Here is a 25,558-nt window from a genome sequence, read left to right as displayed (position 1 = left end):
CCCATTTATGGTACACGTGAGTACAGATGGTTTTTCTACCCAAAAAAAACAAAAAAAAAGAGTACAGATGGTTTGGTTTGTTCAGAGACCAGTTGTGGACCTCTCTGCTTCTTGTACTAACCCACCTACCTACTCCTCTTTTTGGCATTTTTATCTACCACAGTTGGAGGAATGTGGGGTCATAACTCTCTCTCTATCTTTATATGAGACCTTTTTTTTTTTTTTTTTTTTTGGGTGTAGTTGTCAAGGGCCTATTGGCAATCAAAGACCCACGAAGAAGCAAAAGAAGACCAACAAGGGATTAATATGGTATCCATATGGGCTCCATTTCTTGGAAATCAAGTAAATATGAACTTGGTGTCGCTAAGGAGACTCGAACCACCAATCAGTTCCTGATGCAGTTCTCCCAGGGGCGTAGCGAACCACTAGGGCAAGCCCTGAATCGACTCTACATGAGACTTTAATAACAATCTTTAGTGCATTCTTTCATGTCATGTGGGGGAGCCTTTTCTAATATGTTGTTTATATATGATAGTTTTATCAAGCTCATAAATCTAAAGTTACGTCCATATCATCATCTAATAATGTTAAATTTTAGGGTTTTTCTAAGTGTCATTATGCTTAATAAAGTAAAATGCTTCATTATTTACTATATATTTGACAGCATCTGAGTTAGTCTATATGATAAAGGATCCCACCCGTATATATCTCAATGGTTAAATTTTAACCTAAAATCAATAAAGATAGTGGCTCAAATTATGATTACCAATGGGATGTTTGTTTGATTCTCATTCACATGAATGTATCCTTGTACTGTCATATGACAAATAGTAAAGCGTTATACTTCACTAGGCATAGTGACATCTAGATTTTCCCTAAATTTTATAATAACATATATCTTCATCTATGTTTCTTTAAAAGAATATTGACAAGGTGAAGTAGCCTTTTCTGATTCGTATTTTGAAGGAACCCTTGAAATTTATAATGACATGATATCCTTCTCCTACTACTTAAACTAAATAGGTCATCAAGTTGTATTCTATGTCTTCTTGTTGGGTTTCCAAATTACATACATGTTTGAATAGAATGTTATTAAAATGATTTCAAAAGAAGTTGTATGGTATCAGTCTATTACCTTGCCACATTTTTTTCCTTTTGTAAAAGAGTGTTCCTTGATAAGAAATTAACAGCGTGGTTGACTCTCTGGCCTGAAAGGCTTTGTCCAAGCGTGTCGGTCCTGCCAGACTAATTAGTCTATTCCACTTCTTAGTTGTCTAGTTTATGTAATTTAGACACCTTGCATTTTTCACGTTCTAATAAATGATCATCTTCCTACCAAAAAAAAACAGGTGAAGAAATGATCAATAGATATTGTGTCACCTTCCCACTAGACAATGTTATTATTGTCCCCAACTTCTAGTATCATTCCATAAAGAACTCCTTCCTCTCTCTCTTTCTCTCTCTCTCTCTCTCTCTCTCTCTCTCTTGTGTATGTGAGGTGCAAAGCTTAAAAATCCATCTTAAAGGAAATAACTTTAATTGTAGGCCATAGGACCATAGATTAGATTCGAGATCCCAATAATTTCATAATTTGTAATTTGCATTGTATGTCATACATAGAGGATTGAGATTCAGTTTAGGTTTCTTATGGATCAAAAAATTTGTCCAAAAATGACAAGATGTTGAGAGGAAATTTAACCTAAATATGCTACGTATAATCAACATGACCAAGGTATAGCTTAGTTTCAGGGTGAGACCCCTTCGATGCTTATGTTAATCCTACGGACTTAAAACAAACTAGAAAGTAATATTCTAAAGGGTTCTCTTCCCCATCATTATACCTAGTAAAGTATAACGCGTTTTACTATTTGCCACATGACAATACATGAGCTAGTTAATATGATTGAGGACTAGACAAGCATCTCATTGGTACAATTTTAATTTAAAATGAGTAGAAAAAGTGACAAAAATTACAAAAGATATTTTCAGATAAGCCTTTCAGAGTGAGTTGATTGATTATCAAACATATAAAAATACAAAGGCTATGATATGATTTCAAATATTTAGTTAAAGGAAATGCTCATATATTACCAATAAAAGCAAAGGTTGAGTTATTTCAAATAGCTATTTTGTTTATAATTGGTGCACATAGATCTTGTGAATGTTTTATAATTTATGATTAGGAGAAGAGAGTAATTTTATTGTAGGAAATCTTTAAAATGGATTAAACTTGGATGGTTAAGATTAGTCATTAATTAATAATCAAACTACTTTTTTTCTCTAGGAAATCTTTGATGTTGAATCTTTTTTATGTAGGCAATATTTGAGGTGAGATATCTCCATCCTCAAGGCTTAACCTTAGAATAATCCCAAGGTTGCCTCTTCTACTCAATATCCTAGCATTTTATATTCTTTTAAAAACCCTATGTTAGATTCTTGTTTTAGTCAAACCAATGATATCTTAATTTCATCAATAGAAAGCATAGTTTTTGTTATTTAAAATTGAAAAGAAAAAAAAAAAAAAAAAAGAAGGAAAGGAAGTAAGCTTAGTCTAATATAAACATGGGAATATGGATTGTTACAAGATAAATTAAACATGTGCTTATAATTAGAAGAAAAAAAATGTTTAGATAAACAATATGTTAATAATAAAAATATACAAGAGTTTATACTTTTTCAATTTTGTACATTGCTTAATTAATTAAATTGAATTGAAATTAACTTGGTTCCATCTATGGAGAGGATAATCAAAAATTTTTAGGATGAAGTTTGTGGGATAAATAAGACATATGCTTGTAATTATTAAACCCAAAAAAAAAAAAAAAAAAAAAACTTATTTTAAAAAATATAGGTTAATAGTAGAAACTACAAGTAAATAAATCTGGACTTACCAACAAAAAAAAAAAACACACACACACACACACATAATTCCAGAAACAAGGGAGTGAATTTCCACGAGGCTTTGACCAAAAATCCTTTTTATAATGTATTAAGTAATTGTTATGTGACATTTTAGTTGCGTTTAAAATTTGGTAGACATATTATCTACATCATCATATAACTATTGTTGAAATAAACAAATTTGACACCACTTAAGATGATTTGAATTTTTTTTTAAACAATATGGAAAAATTATTTCAGCAAGAATTGCTGAAAAGGTAAAGGGGAGAAAACCCCATATATATATAGAGTCATATAGTTGAATTAATCCACCAAATTTGAAATTTAGTATTATTATATTTATTGCTTCCCTCATCTATCCAACAACCTGACTACTTATAATAATCATTCCACGTGATGATAAAATGTAGGGGATTTTAATCCTCTCCAACTCTCTAAAGTGTGCAGTACGGCAGTTCAGGGTGGAGAAGGTGACACGTGATAGCTCGGACATTCAACGGTCCGAGCTCATTGACTTCTGTTTTATTTATTTTTTTTTCTTGAGCTCAGTATCGTTGGATGTCCAAGCTGCCATGTGTCGATATCTCTATCCTGAACTGCCGCACTGAACACTTTTAGGGCATTGGAGAGAATTATTCCATAGTGGAAATAATCTGAATTTGGCGTGGTGGAAACATTTTCCCAAAAATAAAAAATTAGAAAAGCTATTTAAGAGGGGAAAAGAACTCAACTTGGAAACTAAGTCCTTGGACGAGTCAACTTGGCTGAGTTTGTCAAATTACTCAGCCAAAAACTTGACCTAATTATTGAGTTCTAGAAGTAAGAAAATAAACAAATAAATGTATGTGTGTGTTTCATGCTGTTTCAACAGGAATCTTGTCATTCTTGAACAATTCTTGTATACTTTGATTTCTATTTCATTGGAACATAATCTAAAAACCAACCTCACCACTTTTTAAAGATTATATTCAGAATCATAAACTTCTTATAAGTCCAAAATAATGCCCTAATTCATACAATAAATATAGCATATAAAATAAGTCAAATTTGGCGACTTGATATGACTTCAGGAGGGCCCAATAATCAAAATTTTCCCAGTTTCGAATTAAGTAAGGATAAGCCCAAATTGATTGGAATGCAATAACCACAAAAAATAAAACCACAAGGAGTGAAGTGAAGGCTAACAATTTTCTCTCTTTCTATTTGTAATTTGGATCTTCTTGAAAAAATAATTACTTCTAACTACCTAAACTATCATTCCAAATTTTCAGTCCTACCAACTTGAAAGGGATATGTATCAAATGAGGGAAGGTGTCTCTACTCTCTCCCCCCCCCCCCCCCTATCCCCCCCCCCCCCCCTAACACAAAAACAAAAGAGTTTTTGGATTAGTAAGATGGTTAGTAGTTAATATTTGGGTTCGGACTGTTCAGACCGTCGATATTTATCCTGATTGAATCTTCAGACTGATCAATGATCAGATTATTCAGACCATTGGCTGTTGTACCTGAATGATCTGATCACATCATGTGTGTTGAGGGTATGATGTCTTGTATTCTGTCACTTGTATTTGTGGGCTGATTCCGAAGAGCTGTTAAGAGGCGTAGAGAAATCAACCCACCTTGCTCATTATCTTTGTTAATGGGGCCTCAATGAACTAGTAGGTCCATTTAGATGTTCGGGGGTGGCAGCTTGTAAAGAGTTTTTTTGGGAGGCTATATGGGTATTTTACGTAAAATGAACCTACATATTTGTAGCAAGGGTTCTTGAGTGTAAACCAAATCTCAATTGCTAGTGATGTAAATCTCATTTCACAGTGGACGTAAGCAATCTTGTCGAACCATGTAAATCTTCATGTTTAAATTGTACAATTGTATATTTGCAATTTCTATTCTTTTCTGCATCGTTTTTGGTTCACGTTTTTCTACAAGATGTGTTTATTAGAACATTGATTAGTGGTGAAAGGTAGGTTTCAATCTATAATTAACTGATTCCTTTATGAGATTAATCCAATGATTAAGAAACAACACCTTATGTGAAGGCAACCTCATTGAATTAGACTCACTTAAGTTTGTTCTTGTTTTGATATATACCTGTCCTTTGGGTTCTCTCACAATCACAATAATAAAGTTTATTTAAAAAATTAAACCAACATTAAGGCAAAGTAATTCTAATGGAGAAATCCTACCAAATTGGAAGACACACATAGTGACCATGATAGGAATTCACATGTGGTGTCAACTTGGAAGAAATCTTATCTTTTATAAAGACGTGGTTAAGAAGTAGTTTCTCATGTGAGGTCAATCTCATTGAGTTTGGAAGGTGATGGTGATGATGATGATGCCTTCTCCTCCTACTTTCTACCTATCCCTTGTTGGAGTTTGGATTCTCTCATAACAAACAATAAAAACTAAAATTAAAGTTTTTCCTAACTATAACTGTTAAGGGCAAAATAACCCAAAAGAGATACCCTACAAACTTGTTAAGATCCATATAGATACAGTTTTAAAGGAACTTGTTGGATTGTGATTTGGAAAGAACATGAGAAGAAGTGGTCGTTGGAGGTTGGTAGCTGAATGACATCACTTAGACAACTACTTCTGTCTCTTCTCATAAATTTGGGGTTTTGGTCTTCTCTTTATTTTATTCACTTCTATAATAATCTCTCTCTCTCTCTCATTCAAAAAAGAAAGTAAACTTTATTGTGGAAGGCCAGGCAAGAACCCACGTTACTAGCATATGGTGGTACCTAATTCCATTGGCTTCTTCCTTTAAGAGACAGGAAACTATCAATATCAACAATTAAAGATTGAAATAAAATAATCACAATAATTGTAACATATTGTGTGTATTTATTGGCTTTTTGTGTGAGATGGACAATAGGGAATTTTAGATTTGAGTTGATGAACCCATATGGGTTTAGCATTTTTTTCTTCTTTAATTTAGTATTTTTCTTCTTCTTTCCTCTTTTTTTGTGAAGTAACTTATTGGGTAGGGATTGATTTTGGTTTGTTGACTTCCCTACCAATCTCTCATGGATAGATCTCCTTGTTCCTTGTTAGCCATGTGAAGTAGATAACGTGGGCCTTGTTCTTTCTTACGTTCTTTTTTCTGTTCTCATAAGCTTCTTCTTCTTCTCTACCTATTTGTCTTTATTTATAAGATTTAGGTAGAGATGTTCAAGGCTTAAGATAAGGAAAGAGGTTTTCTCAATAGTCCTTATTTAATGGGTCCTTCTCATGCAATATTAGTACTATAAGTTTTGGGTCCTCTTTGAAGGATTGAGCTCCTCTCTAGGGAGTGCCCAGGGAATATCCAGCCGTTGGGCTGTATCGCAAACATCTTGATGGTTGACTAGACGCACACTAAGATGTGTGTGGTACAATCTAGTCCTTGAATGTCCCCTGGGTACTCCCTGGGCACTGAGCTCCCTGAAGAGGAGCCAGATCCCTCTTTGAAGGGAAAGAAGGATTTTGTAGGGAATTTAAAATAGTGGGTTTTTTATTCTAATATTGCCATCGTAAATGGATACAAAATTTTTGGTAGAGTATCTTAACTTCATCAGCATTACCAATAATGATGCATTAATGCATGAACAGAGGTGATGTTTTTTTTTTTTTTTTTTTTGATACCTTAAGTTTAAATTAATTTAGTTATTCATTCCGTGAAGCAAATGAATTGGAATGGATAGATGATGAGATGGTCCTTATCATAGACTCCAACCCAAGATGCTTTGAATCACAAGTAGGTCTTCTACTACAAAAGGCCAAAAAAGTCCAAAGGGAGAGGATTCCCACGCCGCCAGTATATCAATGGGGGTGCAAGGAATCTCTTTGTCTATAGGAGGCAAGGGAGAGAGAATGTGAGAGGGAATCCCTTGGTTGTGTTGTAAGAATCCTTTTTTTATATTTTGCAACAGCTACTAACACCATTTAAGGAATTTGAATAGTGACCTTAAGATGCAAGAAGAGGCTCTCTAGATCTACAAGAGGATCGAAGCACTTTGACCTAAATTTTTTTTTTTGGATTAAGTTTTTGGACTGAGTTTCCCTTCATCTATAATGTATAAAATCTCATTCAATGAGAGCCGAGAGGGCGAAAATGGGTATCAAAAAGATATTTTGGAACATACAAAAATCTTAAAAGGAGTTTATGAGCCCTAGGATGGTGCGTGAATTGTCCTCTATGTGTGAAGAAAAATTTTATCTTAATCTTTCTTTTTGGGTGATTTTACCCTGTGATTGAACTATGTAACGATGAATACCATTATTAACTCCCACTCCAAAGTCAAAAACTCTTTCCCAATTCAATCAGATCCAATGGTTGAATAGATTCTATCTTTACCATTGACCTTGTTTTTTGGGAGGGGGAGCATATGATAATTAATTTTGGCTGGATATGGCATATAAAATATATGTGTAGGTGACACCTGTGGCCAACAGAATTAGTCTAAGGGGGTCCATGGAGAAAGAGATGTTAGATCCATCCAAAATTCTCCATTGTTTCATATCCGTGTTAACAGGATATGTTAGGGTTAGGTTCTAGAGTACCTTTTGTAGGGTTCCTAAAATTTTTAAATTGTTATTTTGAAATATTCAAATTTGTAATCTATCGTAAAGGACAAAAACTGGACTATAGTTATATAGTGACTACACAAGAATGATGGCCCAGGATTTTTTTTTAGAAGAAACAACACTAAAGTGTTTTGGAACTCAAGGATGCTAATTTATTAATTGAATTTTAAATGTTTTTAATTCTAAAATGAGATTGATTTAACGCTCTTAACAATAGACTTAAATTTTAGGACAAAGCTTTCCTCTACCTATAGAGGACGATTCACCCACCATTTTAGGGTTTAAGCATGTTTCAAAATATCTTTTTGATACTCATTCCCGTCCCTTAGTGAATGAGATTCCATTTACTGTGGGTGAAAGAAAATTTGATCCTAAGTTTTATTTCATTAGGTTTCAATTTCAATTTTTTATTTTAGTTTCAATTTGACATTCTAATGAAAAAGCATTACAACACCCAATTTGTTGTTTTGAAAAATAGTTTTTATTTTTATTTCCCCAATCTCCATATTTGACCACATTGCCATTGGTAGTCTATCCTAAATCTTGATCTTTTCAAAATGAGACACATTACAAGTCATGGATGGATGGTTGGATTCTCATGTCATGGTTAGGTACAATTGAATTGAAACCTTTATGATAGTAACATTTTGATTTAGATGGTTACAATTTCTCAATCCAAAATGACTTTTAACGTTATAGTTTGATAGATATGTCTTGTGGTTGAAACAATCCTTAACCAAAACCCATCTCATTTATAATTTGGATTATCTATATAACACCTCTACGGGTGTATTTAGAATTTATAACCTTCTTTTAATTATTCTTTTGTCTTATTTTTAAAAATTCTTTCAGTCAAAATTAAAAAATTTATTTATGAGTCTATCTCTCTTCAAATTCAAATTTTACTTTTCTTTTCTTCTTTTTTTCTTAGCTTCCAAACATAGCCTAAAGAATATCAATACGAAAATATGTTTAGGGAAAAGGCTTTCCGAGCCTAAGGTGCACACTGTGTCTCCTCACATCCTATTTTTTATTGTTTTTCTTCTTTCCGTCAATAAATGAATAAACAGTGTTTATGTGAGAGGATGGAGAGTACCCTACTTGCTTAGAAAAACAGCTCCCATATTTTTATAATTTTTTATGATAAAAGACAAGATTGACATGAATTTCCAAAATTATAATTGACGTTTACCTTTGTGGCGGCCTCATTATGGATCAAGGGTTTTAGTTTACGGTATCGCTTATCGTCGATACTGATACATATCAACCGTATCGATTCGATTCCAGTGAAAGCAAAAGCTTCCATAAAAACTTGTAAAGTCTGTTTCTTCTTTCACACTTACATTACCCCTTTCTTGGTCTTAATCTTGATTCACTTTTTGTCTTAAGGCAACGATTAAGACTCTTTCTTCTTATCCTTCCATTGGAGTTCAAGTTCAAATCTCTATTAAATGAGATGGCAACAACTTCTTATCTTGAAAGAGTTTTTATATTAAACGTCATAATAACTTTTTGTTAGGTAACATTAGGGATGCATATCCAAGAACATTACTATCATAAGATGACGATTGGATGATTATAGCTCTTAATGTGGGTTACGTTTAAATTAATTTAAACATGATTAAAAATCTTATTACGGAACTCAACAAAGTCTCAATATCCCAACTAAGTGAGGTCGGTTATACAAACTTTTTTTATTATATCATGATAAAACAATCCTAATTACATCCTTAGTTTGGAATAATACTTAGTTTAATTGATCTTAATCTAGATGTTCTACTTTTTTCTCCCTCAAATTGATGATATTGAAGATTGGTATGTGTTTGGCAAAGAATTACATTAGATAATCAATTATTCGAAATATCTGTCTCATATCTTCCAATTTTTGTTATTATTTGTGTGATGTGATATAGAGATTGATCAACGATTGAGCGGATAAGAAAAAAGGAAAACTAGACCATTCTCTGTGGGAGGGGGGGGGGAGTGCAAAGGAACACGTGCACACGATAGTCAATGAGAACGTGCTGGCATCTGGGGGTGGAATTTTCGCCTTTCATGGGGGATAGGGCGGTCATATTGCCCCCATTGTGTTTGGGCATGGCCTGCACACCCCCCTCCCCTCAAGAACATTTCCCCTTCTATTATATAGAAGAGAGTTGAAAAAAGTGAAGAAAGGTGGATTTCTCAATCACTCTCTAAGAGAAGATGGGGCTCATAGTTTTAGCCCCAAGCTCAGTTTCTTAATTAATAGTAAATTTAGGCCCAGGACTTCAGGCACTTAATATTCCTTGGGCTGGGTTATAGAGAATTTATCATGTGTCAGGCCCATGTTGACTTAAAATATAAAGCTAGAGGTATTATTCTTAAGGGAAAAGGAACTATACGACACCGTCGTGACGTCGTGTAGATTCTTTTGTACGCTACTCATAAAACTGCGGGTTAACATTCTCTCTCCTCCATTAAAATTTCTATTTGGCTACTATAAACCCGTGATGCCCATTGGTGAAAAACTGCACACGAGGGTCAAAGGAAACCATCTCCCTATTCTTAAAGGATCAAGTTTTCCTTCACCCACGATGAGGAGAGAATATCTTAAGCTACAACATTTGACCCTTAAACTTGATTGGGAATAGTTCTCTGATTTATTTATTTATTTGTATATTTTAGATGTTTAGGCTAAGATTATGGCCTTCTTGTAAGGGATTACGTTTTCCTGCACCCCTAGTGAAGGGAGAATCTCTTCACCGTGGGTGATTTGACCCTACGATTGAACTCTACGAAGGGTGAATTCATCACTAACGATGCCACTCCCTATTATATAAGGTTAAAAATACCATTTTCTAGTTCAATTAGAGGGTAAGATTCCATGGTTGAAGAGATTCTTTCACCATCATGGGTGAAGAGAAACTAATCCGTAATCTTTATCTCAACCCTCTAACAAATTTCCTATATTTAAAAAAAATAATAAAAAATTATGACTTGTCTACATTTTACAGTGGTAGTTTTGTATTTCTTTTGGCCGGTTTAGGCTCTTGAATTTCTATACTAGAAAGCAAACAAACGACATGTATTATACTTATTTTAAGGGGCCATTAGAGAAGGCTTCAGATCCAATTCCAAACAAACTTGCTATGGGCTTCAAGAGGGCCCGGTACCAAATTCAAACCCTATAATGGAGCAGGCTAAAACTGAGGCTAAAAAAGAACCAAATCGTCAAGGTCTCGCCTTCAATAGGTTCAAGAAAATTCATTGGACTAGACATGGTGAGCGATCTCAGTCTACAAGAGGCAGGGGGAGAGGATGTGGATCCGGAACTCGTATTCCTTATCATTGTGATCATTGTAATAAGGATGGTCACACCAAAGATAGGTGTTGGATCTTGTTTCCGTATCTTCGTCTCAACAAAAACATGCAAAGGAGCTGAATCCACCAAAGTTGTTGCACAAACAAGTGTGACCGATTTTCAGGAGTCATTGAGAAAAATTGCACATCAACTTCAACAACTCATGTAACATAATAGTGTTTCCCAGTCAATCTATAGTGAATAGAGAATTACCCAATGAATTTCCAAAGATAATACCGATCTCTCCTTTGTTTGTGGTAGGTATAAGACTAGCATCACAATTAACTTTTACATAACCAGTTGGTAATGGTGCACTCCAAAAAATAGGGATGGAAGTCATTGATTCTGAAATATGGAGATTCGTAGAAAGAGATGATTGGAACTCTATAAATGCTTCATTAGATTTGTGGAATACCTCCTCTGGTGTTCACTAGTGTCTTCCAAAAATATAAGAGTTCATTGTTATCCATAGGCACCAGCAAATAAAGTTACAAAGAGACTTAAAGTTATTTGCCAATAATCTTCTGATGAGAATCAACAACATGAGTTTTATCAATAGCCGTCGCTTACACCATTGTAAAGGTATCCACGGGCACTGGGTTGTAGCTATTCGTCAATGGAGCAACAGCTGCCGAAAAGTAAGTTTGAGATGGGATTGAGAGTTGGGTTGCTGGAAGAAGCGCTTGGTGGGCTTTTGAGAGGGGATATGGTGTCTGGCGCTGCTGCCTATGATGCAAGGTTTTATGATATTGGTTTTGATTCTAATTTTTACTTTTGTTTTCTGAACGGCTGAATCTCATTCCTTTGTTCCATGTACTTGGCTTGGGTTTGATGAACCTTATAATTATATTCATATTTATTTTGTTCGAATTAATTGCTTGATTGCTTTGTAGAATTTCTCTTCCTCCTTCTGTCATTGTAGAGCATTTAGGAAGAAAGAAAATTTTACCCTCTTGCGATAGTAGAGGGAACCCATCGGTTAGAGTAGCAGGGGGCAACGGAGTTCGCGTAGAGGGTAGATGCGATGAGGTGAGTAGCAGAGAGAGGGGTGATCGATATACAGTGCGGCAAAAGTTTTGCTAAATGCAACCAAACACAATTGAAGACATTAGGTGGAAATAACTCCTCAAGTATATAAAGGCACTAAGGATTGAACTTAACTGATGTCGGACTATACATCTATAACTCCCAAAATCTTAATACTCATCTTTTGTAGCTTCGGCATACCTGACTCTATACGCGGATAAATAATAAATGGACCCGAGCTCTGATACCAAATTGGAGAGTTTAACCAAAAACCTTAAGGCATTAGGTGGAGATAGCACCTCAAGTGTATCAAGGTTAGGTGGAGATAGTTCTTCAAGTACACAATGACACTAAGAGCCGAACTTAATTGATGTAAGACTATAACTTTATAATTCCCAATATCTCAATACTCCCTCTAACGTGTAGTTTCAGTATACCTAACTTTACACTTGGATAGATAATTAAGGAGGACAACAAATGGACTTATGCTCTGATACCAAATTGGTGGGTCCAACGTAAAACCTCTAGATCTTTGTTTGGCAAAGAAAAATGAAAAAGATAAAAAAAGATGAGAAATTTATACTTATTTTTCATAAACTACCACAAAATATGAGTGTTTAGTCAGATGAGGTGGAAAACTTACCAGATAATCTCATTAAATACATTTATTCTTGCCGGTGATGTGGCACTACGTTTTTTCCTACCCTACTCAGTGCTCATTTTTCAAGTCCTACTAATTTGGTATAACTTTGGTACTATTCATAGAAGAGTTCATTTTGTGTTTATCTCTCTCTTCCTCTCATTTCCCCTCTCCCATAGAATCCCACCTTCCCTCATTTTCTCGATCTTTCCCACCAAATCCCATCCCATTAAGAATTCATTTTGTTTCTATCTCTTTCCCCTCATTTCCTCTCGTTCTCATAGAATTCCACCTCACCTCCATTTCTTCTCTCTCCCACCATAGCCTATCCCACTAAAAAGTATATATCCCATTATTTTCTTCCATTTCTTTCCATTCCCTTGTCAACCCAACCTATAGCATGTGTAACCTACTCTCACAAGCTTTCCATTTTTTTTATCTGTCAAACAAACAGAGTGTAAGACATTAGGTGGAGATAACTCTTCAAGTATATGAAGGCACTAATGATCGAATTTAATCGGTGTGAGACTATACCTCTATAATTCTCACTATCTCAACAGATGCAGTTTTGGGGTAGAACCTCAATACTAATGCGGGGAAGAATCTATATACCATACCAATGGTTGTCATGAAAAATGTATCATTTATATGTGACATACATATTTAGAGCATGAGAGAAAATAATAAATGTCAAAAGGGTAAACCATTCTTGAATGACCCGTTCTGTTAAACTGATCAAGCCAACCGACCCAAATATCTTTCATGTGGTAGAAAAAATGAGACTCAAATTATGTGGATAGCTTGACCCCAAGATCCCTTATTCATATATAAAATTTCAAGCCAAATAGACTTTGCCAGGTGACAAATTTGAGGGTTAAAAATTCATGACTATGAGATAGTGCAATATAGTAACTGGAATACATCGTCATGCATAAATATACATGGGATTATAAGTCAATATACGAGAAAATATTTGATTGAATTAGGATACGAAATTTGATATATGGTTAATCCAAACCATGAATTTATCCAATGGTCAAAATTGACACATCATCATTCTACATGGCACAATGAAAATGAGTTATACTTTGGTAAACTTACCAAAGTTGTGCCGTTCAAATTCTATATAAAAAATAATCGTAAAACCATAACATCTTTGACATTTTTTTTTTTCAATCATAAGTATGATTTCGTTTTATCACAATATATCATAAGATTAAATTTGTCTTGTTAACAAAGCATGTGAAAAACATGTATTGAACAACATGCTGATTTTTACCAAAAAAGAATAATAAGCTCATTATATTTACCAAAAAAAAAAAAGAGCTCATGATAATTGTCATTTAATGAAGGATCGAGTTTCCCTTCACCCTAGGGGTGTTAATCGGTCGGGCTCTGTCAGACCTAGCCAGGTCTCACGGTGCTTAAAGCCTGCACCATGACCGCCCATTTAAGTTTTCGGGCTGGACCTGGTTGAGCTCGGTCGGGCTGCTATAATCGAACCATAATCGGTTGTGGCCATGTTTACCTCTAAACAAGCCTTAATCAGGCTTCCACAGACTCTGCCAACAGACCAAGAATGTTATTATCTATCATATGCTTCAGTAGATACTGGACTTGCATTTAAAGTCATACTTGAGAGGTTTTTTTTTTTTTTGTTCAGAGTCACACTTGAGAGTTACTTGACAAAATTTTGGGGTGATACTTCCATAATTAATCAGTTGTTCTCAAGGTCCCTCAGATTCCTCTGTGAACCCACAACCTATATGGTCTCAGAATCATTTAATTTTCTCAACTACAAAACCAGTTTCTAATTCTAAGTTTGGATTCCATTGCTCAGACTCCAAGACTACAAACTTCTTATTTTTTTACTACCATTTCCCATGTGGATGTGGATGTGGGGTCTACCTGTGAATAGAGAGAGAGAGAGAGAGAGAGAGAGAGAGAGAGAGAGAGTGGACTGAACACCACCATTTGTTTTAAGATAGTTTATACAGAGAGAGAGAGAGAGGACTGGACACCACCATTTGTTTTCAGACAGTTCACAATAGGGAAGTAACATTGATACATTGTTGAGGCTTTTGTGTCTTGACTTCTGATGACGGACTGCTGTGTGGAGCCTTTTTTAAGGTCTATATGGGTATTTCGGTAAATTTCCTGTATAGGGTTTTCGCTAAAATCTATAGCGAGAGTTCTTTCCCAGTATATTGAAAAATCTGAGAGAGGTGTGAGGAACGAGCGATTGTAACCTATTCTCCATTGATAGTGAAACAGATCTCATCTCACTGTGGACGTAGGCAACCTTGCCGAACCACGTAAATCTTTGTGCTCATTGTGTGATTGTGTTTGCAATTTCCATTATTCTCTGCATCGTGTTAGGTTTTACAAATTTGTATCAGAGCTTCTAGGTTTTTTCGTTTTCTGGGGTTTGCTATCACGATGTCAGGGAAGGGATCGAGTGTCAAGTACGGCATTGATAAGTTCAATGGGAAGAACAACTTCACTCTCTGGCGACGAAGGATGAAGGATCCTCTGATACAACAGGGTTTGGCGAAAACCCTGTTGGGGAAGTCGAAGAAATCGGAGAAGGTGAGTGATGAAGACTGGGAAGATATGGAGGAGAAGGCGGTAAGCACAATTCGTCTGAATCTGTCAGATGACGCCCTGCAGTATGTGGTGGATCTCGAATCTGTACCGGAGGTATGGGCGAAACTTGAAAGTATCTACATAACGAAGTCCCTAATGAACAAACTATTCGTGAAGAAGCAGTTATATTCTCTACAGATGGAGGAAGGTACGGATATGTTAGAACATCTTAATACGTTCAATCAGATCATAAGTCAGCTTGCAAGTCTGGAGGTTTCGATTGAGGATGAAGACAAAGCATTATTGTTGCTAGAGTCACTCCCAGCGTCGTATGATCACCTAGTGACGACTCTCTTGTACGGGAAGGAGACTCTTGGGACGGATGAAGTCATGGCTACGCTCATGTCCAATGAAACAAAGAAGAAAGCCAACGGTACTAAATCACAAGGAGAAGGTCTCTTTAGGAATGTCAAGGAGCAGGAAAGAGGGAGATCAAATCAGAAGGGATCTGGGAACAGAGGTCGGTTGAAATCAAAAGGGGGGAAACAAAAGTGGTCCTGTTACTACTGCAAAAAGGAAGGCCATCTGAAGAGAGACTGTATGAAGAGGAAGGCGGACTTGAAGAAGAAAGGTGTAGATAAGGCATCTGAAGAAGCCAGCGTGACTGATAGCTCGGATGGGGATGATGGAGATGTACTCTCTATATCATCTGGTAAGAATCAATTTTTTGATTCTTGGATTTTAGATTCTGATTGTTCGTATCACATGTGTCCACACAGGGTTTGGTTTGATACATACAAATCATACAGTGGTGGATCTGTCCTAATGGGGAATGACGCAGTATGCAAAACCATTGGGATAGGCACTATTAAAATTAAGATGCTTGATCGGATAGTAAGAACCCTATCAGATGTGAGACATATTCAAAATTAAAGAAAAACTTAGTATCTTTGGGGGCACTAGACTCCAACGGCTGCAGGTATACAACAGTAGGTGGAGTTCTCAAAGTTATTAAGGGAGCTATGGTTGTCATGAAAGGGTAGTTAACAGGAAACCTATACAGGCTCATAGGGAGCACAGTGACAGGTGGAGCATCTGTGACTACAGTTGCAGAGTCTGATACAGATGACACTCATCTGTGGCATATGTGGTTAGGGCATATGAGTGAAAGAGGTATGATAAAAGGAAATTGTTGAAGGGGGTGAAAACTTGCAAACTGAACTTCTGCAAGTATTGTGTGTTCGGGAAACAGTGCAAGGTTAGTTTCAGAACTGCAAAACACATGAGCAAGGGTGTGCTTGATTATGTACACAGTGATGTATGGGGTCATTCACCAATCAAATCTATAGGTGGGGTAAAATATTTTGTGACCTTCATTGATGATTACTCAAGGAAAGTCTGAGTCTACTTCATGAAGCATAAAAGTGCGATGTTCACAAAATTTAAAGAATGGAAGGCTGAGGTAGAGAGGAAGACAGGAAAGAAAATCAAGTACTTGAGAACAGACAATGGAGGGGAGAACAGGTACAAGCCATTTCTAGAACTGTGCAAGGATGAAGGGATTACACATCACTTCACGGTGTCAAATACACCACAACAAAACGGTGTAGCTGAGAGAATGAACAGGACACTTCTAGAAAGAGCTCAGAGCATGAGGCTGAATGCAGGACTGGGCAAAGTTTTTTGGGCAGAAGCAGTGAACATGGCATGTTTTCTCATCAATAGGTCTCCATCACAGGCAATTGATTGCAAAATTCCCGAAGAGGTATGGACAGGAAAACCAGTAGATTATTCTGTTTTGAAAATATTTGGCTGTCCAGCCTATGTTCATGTGCAAAGTGGGAAATGTTCCAAGTTAGACTCAAAGTCTAAGCAGTGTATCTTTCTTGGTTTTGAGAAAGGTGTAAAGGGATTCAAGCTATGGGATCCTAGTTCACAGAAAGTTGTGATCAGTAAGGACGTGGTGTTTGATGAGTCTCACATGATGAAGTCAAAAGAAGATGACAGAAAGACAGAAAGGTCTACTGTGCAGGTGGAGTTAGGTGAGTCAGAAACAGCAGGAGAAAAAGGGTCATCCAATGGCTTACCAAAACAGCACGAAATAGTAGATGATCCCTATACCGTGGCAAAGGGTAAAGGGAAACGTACTCACAAAGCACCTGTGAGATACGGGTTTGAGGACATGGTTGCTTATGCCCTCACTGTAGGTACAGGTGACCCATCTTCCTACTAGGATGCTATAAATGATGAGCAATGTGATAAATGGATGACAACTATGATGGAGGAAATGGAGTCTCTACAGAAGAACAAGACTTGGGAGATCGTTCAAAAACCCAAAGGAAGAAAAATCATTGGGTGTAAGTGGGTCTTTCGTAAGAAAGAGGCAGCGTCGGAGAAGGAGCGTGAAAGGTTTAAGGTCAGACTTGTAGCCAAGGGCTATGCACAGAAGGAGGGGGTGGATTACAATGAAATATTCTCTCCAGTGGTGAAGCACACTTCTATTCAGGTATTACTTGCTTTGGTAGCTATGTTTGATTTTGAGCTTGAACAGCTTGATGTAAAGATAGCGTTTCTTCATGGGGACTTGGAGGAACAAATTTACATGGAGCAACCTGAAGGTTTCAAGGTGCGGGGAAAAGAAGATCATGTCTGTCTGCTTAAGAAGTCGCTTTATGGTCTTAAGCAATCTCCTAGGCAGTGGTACAAGCGCTTTGACTCCCACATGGTGCAGATTGGCTACACAAGAAGTGAGTATGATTGTTGTGTGTATTATAAGGTGTCAAGTGATAATTCCATTATTCTTTTGATGCTTTATGTTGATGGCATACTCATTGTTGTCAAGAATATACATGATGTTATCTCCCTAAAATCTTTGTTGAGTGCTGAATTTGATATGAAGGATCTTGGTGCTGTGAAAAAAAGATCCTTGGCATGGAAATCCATAAAGATAGAAGTGCAGGTAAACTTTGGGTAACTCAAAAGAGATATATTGAAAAGGTGTTGGAGCGTTTCAACATGGAAAAGGCTAAATCGGTTAGCACTCCATTAGCTAGCCACTTCAAGTTATCTAAAAAGTAATGCCCTACAACACATGAGGAGGTGGACCAGATGTCTCTGGTTCCCTACGAAAACGTAGTTGGTAGCCTCACGTATGCTATGGTATGTAGCAGGCCGGATTTGTCTCATGCAGTCAGTATTGTTCGTCGATACATGAGCAATCCAGGGAAGGAGCATTGGAATGCAATTAAGTGGATCTTCAGATATCTGAGCAAGACTACAGGCTTAGGTATTATGTTCAGTGGTAAGGGAAGTTCCACAGAGCTGGTAGGATATGTAGATTTTGATTATGCTGGTGATTTAGACAGGAGGAGGTCTACTACAGGTTATGTGTTTACATTAGCTGGTGGACCCATCTCGTGGAGGGCGATGCTTCAGTCTATAGTTGCATTGTCCACTACAGAGGCAGAGTACATGGCAGTGGCTGAGGCTGCCAAGGAAGGATTTTGGTTGACTGGACTGGTTCGTGAGTTAGGGTTGGAGCAAGGAGGTATGGTGCTACACTGTGACAGTCAGAGTGCCATCCATCTTGCAAAGAATCAGGTGTTTCATGCAAGGACAAAGCATATTGATGTGAGATTTCATAAGATCAGGGAGGAGATGGAGGCATATACAACTTATCTTCAAGGTGGCTAGTCAGAATTCAAGCCAAGGTGGAGATTGTTGAGGTTTTGGTGTCTTGATTTCTGAGGATGGACTGCTGTGTGGAGCCTTTTTTAAGGTCTATATGGGCATTTCGATAAATTTCCTGTTTAGGGTTTTCGCTAAAATCTATAGCGAGAGTTCTTTCCCAGTATATTGAAAAATCTGAGAAAGGTGTAAGGAACGAGCGACTGTAATCTATTCTCCATTGATAGTGAAACAGATCTCATCTCACCGTGGACGTAGGCAACCTTGCCGAACCACGTAAATCTTTGTGCGCATTGTGTGATTGTGTTTGCAATTTCCATTATTCTCTGCATCGTGGTAGGTTTTACAATACACTATATCCCTAAAAAGGGCGAAAAAAAATTCTGGAGAACCCAATCAATATACAACATAAATAATTTTAGAAAATTCCATCAAATAATCCAAGTATATATAACAAGATCAGACACAACCACACAGGGGAGACCGGGAGAGGGAAGGGAGGGGAATTTTAAAGATAAAGGGTCAGACTAGGTCGGACCTGAAATCGATCGGTCGGGTCGGGTGCCCGACGGGCTAAAATCTCACACCGGGACCACCCGTCGGGAGGGCTCGATCGGTTCTGCTAGGCCGGGCCTAGAATTGACACCCCTACATCACCCCATGGTTAAGAGAGAACCTCTTAATCTATAGGATTTGACCCTTCAATTGGACCGAGGTAGGGTACTTTAGGCCTTTGTAAATTATGGGTTGAGAATTAATGTTGTCATTTATTATTCTCGGAGCCCAATCACAATGTTAAATCACCTTTGTTGAAGAGATTTTCTCTTCATTTTAGGTGGCAGACTTTTTTGCCTACTTCAATGAATGAATGAAAAGTGGTCCATCCTCATTATTCTAATCATAATATTCGTAACTTTTGACATGAAAAAACCAAAATTAGACATATTGTAATAATTTTCGAGATCAATGATTTACCATGCAAAATAGATACATCTTCTGTTGGATAAGAGCACATATGCCCTGATCTATTTCTCTAATTTTTCTTTTTAATACAAATTGACCTTTTGCAAAAAATATATAATAACTCGATCATTCATTTCAAATGCATGTTCCATTTTTTTTATACTAAAATTTTGAAAATCAATAAGAAGAGATTGGGATATTGTATGTGCCATTTGCCATTTCACTAATAAGCCCGTGGATATTGGGGTTCTTCAAGTGATACTTCTTCATATTGTATTTGAAATAGTTATTAGAATCCTTGTGAAATGCTATTGAAGCGCATCCTTCCTAATAGTTAAAAAAGGCTTGCAATATAGGACTGTTCTTACTTTAGTTGAAAGATTTGAATTAACTCATTCAGTCGTATTTATTCTAAAATGAAAGAAAAACAAGTAATTCACGTTTTAAAGTTATCACCTATTAAGAAAAGGGGGGAAAAACTCATTTAAGCATAAAGACTTTGATTATGTGAAAAAGATGATCGTGACAATTTTGACTGTTATCATCAAATTTCATAGCTTAATTCAATCAAATATTCTAATTTATTGGTATACACTTTGTGTATGTTTATGTACACCTATGATACTCCAACAATTACAGTCTGTTCTTCTATAATTTTGAATTTTCAAACCTCTATCATGCCATTTAATAACTCTACATGGATTAAAATTTCATATGTAAAAAACAAAGGACTTTGGGTTTTTCTTGTCTACAAAATTTGGGTTTTATCTAATCCACTATTTGAATATTTAGACCACTTTGTTAAGTTTATTAAGGTGGGTTGTTTTGCCAAGTTTATTTAATTTTTTTTGTTATTACAGATACAATATGGAAAATGAAATCTGTCTGAGAGCGCAGTTTACGCTAGTGTTTTATCGAGTCTATCTCTTTCCTCTCCCTAATGAAATGACATATCTACCCCTTTATTGTTAGAGGATAGAGATAAACTAACGCTATCGTATGCTACGCTCCCGGACGGAGAACTACTTCTCCGGAAATATATACCATACACAATTATGTCTACGATGACAATCTTATCATTTGTAGGGATCGAATCGTCTTTTGATAAACATTGTTTTAAAACTCGGTGAGTTGAGTTGAGAATCGGTGGCTCATCTTCTTCTTTTAATTATTATTTTCCTATTAACTCGTTTTTCAACCCGGCCAGATCGCCTATGCAGTCGGATTAGCTGGCGATTCAATTAATGGAGTTTCTAGACAAATCCGAAGGGCATATTCGTCAAATTGAATAAAAGTTGGAGATCCATAAACACTTCGGTAATATCTGAGCCCTTTTTCTTCTGGTTCTCGAACGATTCTTCAAGTTTTCTCTTCCTGTTTCTTCATTTGTTGAGCTTATATGTTTTTTCGTATGAGTATTCCTTTTTCTATACTCTTCTGCTTTGGACTTATTTTGGTTTATGAGATTTGATTCTTAATTTTCGCTCTTCGGTGTAGTGGTTGTTTTGTTTAAGATCTTTGTTTCATAGCCTTTGGCTCTTCTACTCTATAAATTTTGGATCTTACACCCAAATTAGGGTTAAGCAATTGAACCCCATTCAGATTTTCTATTCACTTGTGATGTTTACAGATAATCAAAGTGGGTGTTAGAGAGAGAAAGAGAGATAGAATGGGGAAGACACCGGTGCGCATGAAGGTGGTGGTATACGCACTGTCACCATTCCAACAGCAGGTGATGACAGGGCTGTGGAAGGATTTGCCCGGGAAGATTCAGCAGAAGGTATCTGAGAACTGGATCAACGCTGTCCTCTTAATTACTCCTGTCGTCGGCACCTACACGTTCGTATCTCCTCCTCCTCTCTGTCTCTCTTATTTGATCATGCTAATATGAACCTTTTCTGTTTAAAAAATTATAGATTCTTGTAAGATTAATGATTGTAGATGTAATGGTTGAAGCTGAAATCTTTGAAGTGTGTGTTTGTCATATTGCCTGGTCTGCTTCACTTTGACTTTGGTACTATCATGTTAAAGGTGAAGTCTAATCTTTATTTTTGCATTTGAGAAACTAATATGCTTTTCTTTATAACAGATATAAATTGAGATTACTATTACCTTAGGACCCACCTTTTATATTTTATTTTTAGTAAGCAATAAGTATTATAGGGGAGGACCTTATGTGAGAAACTACATAAAATCACCATTTCTGATCACCAACCTGGGGAAGGAGAGTAGTGCACAGCTTGAGAAAGGTTTTATTTATTATTTTTTCTATTTTACGGGAACACTGTGCATCATATGTGTGGAGTTAAACATCACAAACTTTTACATCATGTTATTGGAAAGCTCCTCTTAGAGCAAGATCTAGAATGATGTTTTTTGAAACTACCCCTCCCCGGTCATCCACATTCTCTAAATTGAGCAATCAGGACCATTTGCCACTGAATTTGACCTCTTTTAATGCCGTGCTAATCCCGAACCAGTGAAATCCAATGGGAGATCAGCTTGCAATAGGATCACAAATAAAAAAGGACAAACTGGATTAGGATAAATTTAAATATTTCAAAGAGAATTTGTCAGATTATACTCAAATTCTGGTCAACGGTCTATATGGACTGAGAATCAGTCCTGCAAAGTGACACTGGAATCTGAGGGTTAGAGTCTCAGTTAGGAGTAATCCTACTTGGGGAAGGACGTCTCAACAATTGCCAAATAATGGACAGAATTGGGTTCTAAGGCTGTAATAACTGATTGAACAATAATCGAATATAGAAACAGAATTGCCTAAACAGTAATCTGAAAATTGTATGAATCCTTGTTGCAGCAAGATTTCTCATTTTAATTGCAAATTTCAGATTTGAAACCGTCACAAGATTCAGACTAATAACGACACATAGAACTGAAATCAGAATTCAGAGATCAATTTCAAAACAAGAGATTTGGAGAAATCCAAGTTGAAGTAGGAAACTAGAATTCTATGGGAAAGACAGGATTTAAATTTTTCTCTCTAAAAATTAGGATTTAATAGGGATGAACAAAATTGAAACTGAAACTAAAATACAAAATAAATAAGAGAGAAGATAGAAAGGATATGATCAGACCACTTGATCTGCAGGACTAGAATAACCACCAGGGAGCCTACTGAATCATCATAGCATGGATTCTACTGAATCACCACAACAGGGAGATACTGAATCACCACAGAGCCAAAGGCAAAAGCCAAACATATTCATCAAATTGTATACGAGGTTGTAGCCCTTTACAAACTTATATAGGTGACAAAAAAAAAAAAACCAAACCTCAAACTTAAAAAAAGAAAGGACTAAACCAATATTGAACTGATAAGGAAAATTAAACTAACTAGGAAATTGAAATAATGAAGGAAAGATTGAAATAAGGCTGGACTCTTAGTGACGTATTTCAACCTAATTAAAACACTTAGGCTCTGTTTGTTTTTTACATGTTGAAAAGTTTTCCAATGTTTGTTTCCATTGAAAAACAAACACGGGCACGGTGACATATTTTTCATGTTGACCACTTGTTGAAGCTCATCACTGCTTAGATATACACAAGCATTGACGTAACTGTTTATTGAGGTTTCCTTAGTGAGAATATTGAAGTACGCATAAAAGTGGATATGAAGGAACACTGTAACTTCAGGCTTTCAGCCATGACTTAGTAATTCATAAAAAAGCATGCTACAGCTCACAATGGAACTTCCATTGAATTGTTTGGTGTGTTTGACTAGCTCACATGTATCAATACATCATTCATCATCTTTAGCTTTTTTTAAATTCCCATGTATGTTTGTTTACTTTTGACTATGTATAGAATTTTATTTTGAATGTACAGTTGCCTGTTTGTTGATTATTTATTGTGCTGGTTGGTCGTTTTTCCTGATCTTGGTATCTTTGATCAAGTGAAACTATGTTGATGTAAAGATATTCTTTAATACCGTTACCGAAATGGTGGTCAAACTGGAACTGCCCCCTCTTTTTTGGTTCCTGGTTTTTTACTGGTTTGCAAGAACCAGAAAAGGGAAACTGGAGTCTTTTCTGGTCGACCTCTGGTCTAGTAGGTTGTAAATTTATAAGAGAGTTGGAATGAGGAATCCCTTACAAACTTCTGTTCCCAGGATCTCTATCACTTGATCAATATCAGTGTATCCACTAATTTCCATTTGAGCATCCTGTCTCCTTCAAAACTTTAGAGTTATGGAGTCCATGCATTTTATTGCCATGTTATTAGAACTCAACTCTCACCTATGACATTTTGGCATGGTTGGAACACCAGGTTTTCCAACTCGACTCGACTCCCCTTCTCAAAAACTTGGTGACTCAGTTTTTTTTTTTCCCCATTTCACAACAGAGGACAGAAATTACCTTGAAATAAGGAATTAATCTGAGGATAGAAAGGTAATTTAGGTTCCTTCTACCTCCTTAATCCCCATCCCCTTTCTTTCTCCTACAATGACGCCTCTTCCGCTCTCAACAAATTCAGCGACTGCAGCTCCTACTATACCCGCCGGAGATTGGTTACTCAGCTGGAACTTAGAAAGCATTTTCCCGGGTGGTAGGTAAGCAAAAATAAATCAAACTATGGGCGGGGGAGTCTTCAAATTTACCTCATTGTTGCACATTGGAATCTGAAGTTCTGAACAAGAACCATGGGGAAGTAATCCCCTGCATTGCCAGCATTGGATTCAATATCGTCTTTTTGAGGACTGGTTTGATCTTCAGTTGGATCCAATAGGGAGCCCCAAAAAGCCTACCCTTGATGTAAGCCGAAAATCTCAAATCCCAACAATTATAGGGATAACCACAAGAACGCCTTGATAAAAACATACATTCGCCTCTTCAATATAGGATTGTCTTCTCAATCTGGCTCCCAATCTTGGAATCTGTCCTTGAAGCCAACCAATGCCTTACAGAGGCGTCTTGATCGAGCATTGTGGAAGACGATTAAGTGAGACAACCAGCAGCCCTATGAGCTCTAAGGCGAAGAGCCAGAGTGAGCAGATCAGATTTTAAAGCCTTTCTTTCTCCGGTGGTCGACCAGTCTGCCGTGCACATGGGATCCGGCTTCTCTCTCTTCCCTTCTCTGAGTAACCTCCTGCTGCCATTGTTGCCATGAAAGAGAGAGTTTAAAACTGACCAGACTCGGGCAGGTTTGTTTTGACTTAATAAAAACAGTCACTCGTGACTCGGACAAACTGGGCCGGAGTCTGATATTTTTTTCTACTGAGCGAGTCTACATGACTCTTGTCAAGGTTTTGCTATTTTTTTACTTGACTCGCCCGAGTCAAAACCTGGTTTTCCAGCTTTGCTTTTTTGGTGGTCTAATTGTACCCATTTGATGCAGGTATGCAATGCATTATCAGGAGAAGGAGAAGTTGGCTCACAGATACTGAGATGCGAGTACCTGTCTTAAATTTACTCATCCTGCTTTTGTGGGCACCTCAATAAAACTCTTGTTGAAGTATAAATGAGTTTTTGTGACTTTTTAGTTACGACGTCTGGATCATTTAATTTGTGTTGAAGATATGTTACAAACAAAATTGTCCATGCTTTTGCCATTCTAATAAATTTTTGGGTATATATGTGTAGGAAGTGGCTTAGAAAACCATAAAAGAAAACCCTTAAAACTCTTTCATATAGAGAAATTGCAGCAGTGTATGGTGGGGAGAATGAGAAATAATTTTCTATGATTGCTGTGGTCTATCAGAAGTTGAAAACAGTGTGTTTGGTATGGTAATGTAATGATTTACTAGTTTTAAGAGTTGAACTGTTGAATAGACTTTCTGTTTGGTAGTTAAAAGTTTTCCTTGCACATCATTAATCTGA

The 25,558-nt window shown here is 36.5% G+C and overlaps 1 protein-coding gene across 1 annotated transcript; it reads left to right on the top strand.

The window, feature by feature from the left end:
• Positions 1 to 450: 450 nt before the first annotated feature.
• On the top strand, positions 451 to 25,272 carry LOC122660864 (cytochrome b-c1 complex subunit 8-2, mitochondrial-like). The gene is made up of 4 exons (XM_043856118.1): positions 451 to 458; positions 9,992 to 10,002; positions 21,369 to 21,557; positions 25,077 to 25,272. The coding sequence occupies exons 1-4, from the start codon at positions 453 to 455 to the stop codon at positions 25,123 to 25,125; spliced, it is 255 nt and encodes an 84-aa protein (XP_043712053.1). The 5' UTR covers positions 451 to 452; the 3' UTR covers positions 25,126 to 25,272.
• Positions 25,273 to 25,558: the final 286 nt, after the last annotated feature.

The sequence above is a fragment of the Telopea speciosissima genome, chromosome 5 (genome assembly GCF_018873765.1).
Source record: "Telopea speciosissima isolate NSW1024214 ecotype Mountain lineage chromosome 5, Tspe_v1, whole genome shotgun sequence".
Lineage (NCBI taxonomy): Eukaryota > Viridiplantae > Streptophyta > Magnoliopsida > Proteales > Proteaceae > Telopea > Telopea speciosissima.
Note: the sequence above shows the minus strand (reverse complement) of the source record. Positions and strands in the feature narration are given on the sequence as shown.